The 7,448-nt window shown below is 42.8% G+C and overlaps 1 protein-coding gene across 2 annotated transcripts; it reads right to left on the bottom strand.

The window, feature by feature from the left end:
* Positions 1–674: 674 nt before the first annotated feature.
* asb2a.1 (ankyrin repeat and SOCS box containing 2a, tandem duplicate 1) lies at positions 675–7,442 on the bottom strand. Of its 2 annotated transcripts, XM_005753319.1 has the most exons (10): positions 5,770–7,442; positions 4,782–5,132; positions 4,340–4,450; positions 4,080–4,249; positions 3,854–4,009; positions 3,088–3,333; positions 2,819–2,990; positions 1,732–2,302; positions 1,189–1,342; positions 675–1,087 (listed from the first exon to the last, which is right to left on the bottom strand). In XM_005753319.1, exons 2-10 carry the CDS (start codon positions 5,123–5,125, stop codon positions 960–962), a joined length of 2,052 nt encoding a protein of 683 aa, XP_005753376.1. In that variant the 5' UTR covers positions 5,126–5,132; positions 5,770–7,442; the 3' UTR covers positions 675–959. The 2 variants fall into 2 exon arrangements, with proteins under 2 accessions (XP_005753376.1, XP_005753377.1); XM_005753320.1 differs by lacking the exon at positions 5,770–7,442 and having other exon boundaries at positions 4,340–4,446; positions 4,782–4,848.
* Between the last annotated feature and the right edge of the window lie 6 nt (positions 7,443–7,448).

Below are 7,448 nucleotides of genomic sequence, written 5' to 3' on the forward strand. Positions count from 1 at the left end.
GATTAAGAACCTACAACTCAATAATGGATGGATGTATCTTCCTTTTAAAATGCTTGGTGAAGTCAGATTTGTTTTATCAATTTATGAACAATTAATGATAAAAAAAAAAAACAGTTACTTTGGGAAATAAAGCTTCTAGAATCATTTAAAGAAAATTAAACAAATAATTTCAAACCTTGCAAAAAGCAGTTTAGATAAAGTGAAGTCAGGAAAGCTTTGGACATCTTGTCTGCTTCTTCGGGATATTAACCCTGAGCAAATCAGAATATGTTTGTTTTTGTATTTTTTTTTAATCATTTCCCCGTCAAGTTGATTTTTTTTTTTGTCCTTCCACAATGTCATGAGTTGAAAATGAGGATCACAGTCTTTCTCCTTGTTTCTTTTGTCATTAAAAAAATAATTATTTCTATTCTTTCAGATTATTCAGAACAAGAAACCTTCAGATCCTCAAATGATTCCTGGGTAAAATATGCAGGCCTTGCATTGCTTGATCAGAAAGACCCTCTCAGTCTCCATTTAGGTGGGAGTCATTAGTGAAGACCTTCAGGAGTCTCCCCAGATGATCAGTCTCAGTGCTCAGTGGTAACTTTATTGTCCCCAATGGGAAATTGATTTGCAGTATGTCAACACATCAAACAACACAAACACACACACACAAACCCCCCCCAAAAAAAAAAAAACCTTTGAGTCTGGACTTTGAATCACTCAAAATCGGTCAGAGACAGTTCAGAGTCATCTTGGCTGTTTAGGCCAAGTCTTTGTGCCCCCTGGGGTTTGACTTGTGGCATTTATTTATTCAAAATCCAAACTAAAAAAAAAAAAAAGGTTCGTGCAGCATTAAGAGTGGATTACCACTGCTGTCTCCAGCACCATCAGGGTACCAACTTAAAAAAAAAAAAAAAATCAGAGCTAATCAATAACTCTCAGTCAAACCATCCAGATTATAAACATCAGTCAATCTACATCAACTCCTGATGCTGCAGGAAACGGATCAGACCCCCAGGGAGTGGCAACTTCTTCAACCAACGGCGACCAACCAGGTGAAGAATCTGCAGCCTGCAGAGCTGCAGCAGTGGGCGCGGTGGAGCTGAAACAAACAGACTGGTTAGCCTGGAAACACACTAGAATAACTATTAACACTGAAATCAGTAAAATTGCAGAAGAATCAATTATCACTTTTTGATTTACCCGCTTTCTCCTTTATGCAGGTCCATTCAGAGTAACTGTCCAGGTGTTCCATCAGTCTGGAGCAAAGAGTCACATGGCCGACGTAATCCAACAAGACATCAATAATTGGCCCCGCCCATCGACAGATACTGGGGACGGATATCATCTCACAGAACTGTCAGTCCGTGAGTGTATCAAACAATTAGTTACACCTTAACTTTATCGTGAGGTCACCTGAAGGCCGTACTGTGATTAGGCAGTAAGGTTTTGCCAGGTACTTTCAGGTATTACCCAAGCATACAGCCCAACTGCATGCACTCAGAGCTAGATTCAGATAACCTGGCTTATGTACAATGTTAATGATCACTGTCAGATAATAAAAAGTTATCCTGGATATGTCTTTAAATGTCCCCTTTTCACACACATTAACAAAGTTTTTAAATACCCCGTTTCAAACAAGGCAACCTGAGTAGCTATGGTAATGGTTTTGTTGTTTTGATTTTTACCTGGATTTGTTTCATTTTACCAGATAAACATAAAATTAAAAGGAAAAATAGAGGTCACCTGAATGGCTCTTCTTGGGACAGCTTGGTCGATATCATGGAGTTCATCCCTCTCTGTTCGACTGGTTTTGATTGGTGGGTGAGGACGACTGCCATACACACAATTGAAGCAGGAAAGGGCATTGCCTCCATGGTCTAGCAGGTACTTGAACATAGGCAGGTACTTCATTGAGAACATGTACACGGCAGGGAAAGTAGTGGGGTGGGTGGGGATGGTAGCATTGATCTCAGCGCCATGTTCTACAAGCAGTGTGATGGTCTGGATGCAGCCCTGCCTTGCTGCTACCATCACAGGCTTGAACACATCCAAGTTTGGGTTAGCGCCAGCAGTCAGGAGCATTTGCACAGCATCGATGTTGTCGTTGATAACAGCAAAGTAGAGTGCCGTACTACGGCGGTCCTCGTACAACCTAGACCACTCCTCTGATAGTTGGGTGTTGACATCGAACCCTGCCCCGATTAGAGTCTCCAGGACATCATCACGGTTACGCTCTGCTGCCATGTGCAGAGGGCTAATGCCAGTCCGCCGGACTCTGGCCTTACTGGTGGCTGGGATCAACATGGAGACTATGCTGGGAACAGGAAACACCTAGCAATTAGCCTAAACTGATACACCTTAGTCACGCTTACGGACAGAAACACTTGGTCACTTACGATCAGAAACAGCTGGGGCATTTACAGTCAGAACAACAATGGCAACTCACAGCCAGAAACATTTTATCCACTTACAACCGGAAACACCTCAGCCCTGTACAAGCAGTAAAACCTAGTGCCCTTACAATCAGAAACACTTCGCCACTTATGGCCAGAAACATTTTGGCTACTTAGCACCAGAAAAACCTGGGTCACCTATGACCAGAAACACCATGGCCAGAAAGAATGCCACTTGTGCCCAGGAACATCTGGGCCACTTTGGTCTAGAAACACTGGGAACACTTAAGGTTAATGCTGTTGCTCCCTAAAATTGCTCCAGATACCTAATACCTGGATGAGTCAAGGTAGCCACACTTAACACAATGCCACTATTAAATACCAAATTAACTCCAGTGAGTCTGCACAACTCGGTAAACATTTCATAGTGTACCTACGTGTCACTTCCTCTCTGGGCGGCAACATGAAGAGGTAGCAGTCCCCTCTTTCCTGGTTTGTTGGCATCAGCATTCTGGGAAATGAGAAGCTCAACGACTTGTTCATGTCCATTTTTAGTGGCTTCATACAGAGCTGTCGCGCCATCAGCTGCCTGGCTGTTGATGTCAGCACCTGCAAAATGGGAGATGGGGTGGGGTCAAAGGTGGAGTTAATTCAGTGGCAACAGAGGTGTTCAGTGTGCAACAAGTTCATTAACCACATTATTTACCATGTTTGAGCAGAAAACGCAGCGTGGCGAGCTGCCCACTCTGAGCAGCGGTGAAGAGTGGTGTGATGCCATACATGTTGCTGATGCTGTGTTTGGCACCGGCCTTCAGGAGCATCTCACAGATGTCCAGGTTGTTTCGGCTAACAGCTTCCTGTAGTGCTGTCCACCCTTGAATGCAGCGAGTGTTCACCACTACTCCGTGGTTCAGCAACACTGCCACAATTGCTGGGTTGCTCCTCTCACAGGCTACAGATTGGAAAATACATAAAAGGGACATCTTGATACATTCTCAATTATCCAGGTAAGTAAATCTCCAAAAGTAAATCTCCAAAAGTTGATTCTGTTGTTCTGAACATAGTGTTTTCAGTCTTCCACTGAAAACGCTACGTCCAGATGAACAGAATCAACTTTTGGAGACATAAAAGGGACATTTCACCCAAACAAGAATCAGATGCAGTTGATTCAAGCTGAGACTCATGCTGGTATGACTGCTCGGTCTATGTTTATAAATTGGCAATCTCCAAAATATAGTCCACGTAGATTAAAATTTCATGCAGAGCTGGTCAAATTGGTTGTTTTTAGTGGCTTGGTGAAGCTGTTCCTACTGGATGTCAAAGAGAGTCTAATCTCCTAATTAAAACTTATGAAGATGGGATAAAAATCCTACATTTAAAAAAGGTTAGGACCCTTTCATCCATTTGCATCATCATTTCTGTTTTTCTTTGGGGGGGGTTTCTCTTCTCCATGTGTGTCCTGTCTCTTTTACCTTTGTACAGTGGTGTCTCTTTGTCATAGTTTGGAATGTCAGGATCAGCTCCTCTTCCCAGGAGCACCTCAACGCATCCCAGATGCTCTCTACTGACGGCAACCAGCAGTGCTGTCTCGCCATGTTCTGTCCTCTTGTTGATCATCCCAGGCTGAGCTGCTCAAACCAAAGACGGTATTGCAGGTGTGCTCAGTTGTTCTCTGTAATTTTGAATAGGTGAACCTACCTGACAGCAGCATGCGCAGACAGGTTTCCTTGCCGAACCACGCTGCCTGGTGAACTGCCAGCCAGCCCGGTTTACTCGGCAACATCAAGTTTGTTCCTGGGCACATTGCAAGTGCTTTCACTCTGCTTGCATCACCTTCACGGATTGCTTTGAACAAAGGTTCCTCCTCCCTGCAGTGACAAGACCAATCAGCCAACTGGAACACCTTGTTCAGAGGTGAGTCAAATGGATGTACATGTTAGGAGCAGAACTAAACTCACTCTTCAGGTTCGGGACAGATGTGGACCAGACTGCCATCATGTCTGCGATATGCCACCATCCTCTTCCCAGAACCCGTGACAAACAGACTGATTGTCCCATCAAATGTCTTCCTGACGAGACAGCAGCCAATTAGGACACAGTTCCAAAAAGAGAAAGCAATCAGAGCACAGTCACAAAGACAACAGCCAATCAAACTACAGACAAGGAAACTACAGTCAATGAGAACACGAAGACAGGATTTGCAGCCAATCAGGACACAGACACAGAACCTGCAGCTAATGAGAACAAGGACACAGGGTCTGCATCCAATCAGAACACATTCAATAACAATCAATCAATCACTCTACATGCAAACTCATCAATGATCCGAAGCTCTAAATATATTCAACTATCCACATACTTGGTCAGAAGAGACTAAGAATAAAAATGGAGGCTACTCACGGATCAGGAGGCTTTTGAGGTGGTGGGTTTGGTGAGCTGTAGTGTGCTGTGGTCTGTGCTTGAAATGAATTTTGAGCTCTGTAGCTGGGCTGGTTTGTGTTTATGGCTGGGTTCAGTTTGTCAGGACAATGAGAAGGCTGGACACAGCTGGGGGTACTGGCACTGATGGTGTTGTTGGCACTGATGGTGTTGGATTCGGTGGTGTTGCCATGTGTGTCAGTTAGGCTGCGCTCAATTGCAAGCTGCAGCAGCTCTTCTTCACTCAGATTACTATAGAGAGAATAATCGTCAGAAGTCAGACTGGAAGCAGATGATGTGGAGCGAGAGATCCTGGGTCCTGCCATGATGTCACTGTAACAAATGGGAAGTGACACCAATCAGATATTTATTGTTTCTAACTTAATCGTTTTATCACGTAAAGAAGCTGCAAAGTCTTTCTGAACATACTTTGTACAAACTCAGTGTTTGATGATTTAAAAAAAAATAAAAATAACTACAACAAGGTTTACCTGCAAGCTTAAAAGCATGGAAACTCAAGCGCCCCCATGTTCACTACCAACAAATACTGGACAAACAGCTGCTAAAGACATACTGGTAACACTTGGAGGCAGAAAGTGTAATATAGTTCAAAGTTCAAGTTCACCAGTTTAACCACTTTGTGAAGCATTAATCTCTCAGATTATTTTACTGTTAAAGTTTTGTGTTTTTTTACAGATCTTATCATCATCTGAGAACAGCTCTGATTGAAGTTGGTGGCACACTCACAGGGATCATTTTCATCAGGAGAAGAGTGGAATTACCCCCAAAAAGCACCTTTTAATGTGTGCACTCAGAGCCTAAAGCAGACAGCCCAGCTTAATGGAGAAAATTAATAACAACCATCTTGATGGCCAGATAAACAAAAAGAAGGAAACTGAGATAAACAATGAGCCAGAAAAACAGAATGTCAGATTTCAGTCTAACAGCTTCAGTCACTGAAGTTGTTTACCACTGTCAGAAATCCAGTGTTTCCCTTGAGTTTCAGCTTCGTCCTTTCCTCCGTCTGTTCTCCAGCTGTCTGTCTGTAATCTAGTCTGACCCCAGCGTGGGGGTGGGGGTGTTACTTAAGTTTTATTTTAGGAAGCTGCTATCAGAGCTTGTTGACCGGTCCACCTCTTCACTGCTCTAATGTTGCAGGTGGAGTCACATGAAGCTGTATCACACAAACAAATGCTGAAGAGCTGTTTCACAAACTGGATCACCCCCAAAATAATCCCAGACCTGCTCAGAGCTACAGATTAACTTCAGTTTTAACTCTTTTTTTTTTTTCAGGATTTTGAAGTTGCTTCATTTACTAAGGTACATCACAATGTAGCAGACCTAACTTGCTCCAGGGCATCTTATTTTCCTAATTAGAGACTCAATGGCAGGAAAATTCCACTTACTGACCAATCAGACCTCAGGAAAAAAAAAATCACTATTCCTAGATGATCCCTTAGAGTGCAGATTGCAGCAGGGACTAGAGGTTTTTAGGAGCGTCTAAAGATTCTTAGTGAAACTTTATTTCTGTTTTTTTCCTAATGGCCAAAAATGTCATTTAAAAAAAGATTTAATAACTCTATAAGCCTGACCCAAAAAGAACTAAGTATAAATCTCCACCAGGACTGCAAGTGAAAGAATAAAAACTGTTAGAAACCAATCAGAAACATTACTTACCAGAACAAACAGCTGCCATTATCCTCACGATGGAGTGTCATAGTAATAGGTCTGCACAAGGCAAGAAAAACATAACCTTCACCTGTCAAGGATTGTTAAAGAATAATTCTCTATATGCAAGTGTATATTTAACACAAGTATGTACGTTTTTCTGTGCCTCAGTGCTTTCTATGTAATATTTATGCTCTGATGAACACATCAGATTGCAACCTCTGGGGTTAGTATCATGTCCATACTCTGACCTGCAGACTGGAGCAGCCAGGGATCAAGCCACCAACCCTCTAATTAATACATGGCCTTTTCTATCTCTTGTGCTACAGCCACTACTAGACCATATTTAATGCAAATGTTTACGTTTTAAAACAATTTCTGTTTATATCAGTGAAATTTTAGAGCTGCCGTGACTGAAATCCAAAAACTTTCCAGAATGAATCCCAGATCTGTCTCAAGTTACACCAGAGTTTTAACTTCAGCTCAGTCATAACTTTGTTTATTCAAAAGTCTCCACACAAATCCATGGATTGTTATCACGGCATGCGTGTGCGATTGTGTTATTTTTAGACTGAGCTACTGAGAGTAGTAATACGATGGCACCTGTCCAAGATGGCGGCCAACCAAACCGGTTTGACAACCGGTTTGACCGGTTTCGTGCGTGTGCGTGTGCGCATGCGCGTTCAGTAATACGATGGCACCTGTCCAATATGGCGGCCAACCAAACCGGTTTGACAACCGGTTTGACCGGTTTCGTGCGTGTGCGCATGCGCGTTCAGTAATACGATGGCACTGGTCCAAGATGGCGGCCAACCAAACCGATTTGACCAGTTTCGTGTGTGTGTGCGCATGCGTGTTCAGGTGTGGAAATACCACAGGGGATCAGAGGGGTTATATGAGTTTGTGTTTTTAACGGGGTTTTAATTTAATCAAACCATAGGGTTTTTAATTAAACTATTTTTATCACTTAGGTGTATCGCA

Source organism: Pundamilia nyererei, unplaced genomic scaffold (genome assembly GCF_000239375.1).
Source record: "Pundamilia nyererei isolate P.nyererei 1_Seehausen unplaced genomic scaffold, PunNye1.0 scaffold00421, whole genome shotgun sequence".
NCBI lineage: Eukaryota > Metazoa > Chordata > Actinopteri > Cichliformes > Cichlidae > Pundamilia > Pundamilia nyererei.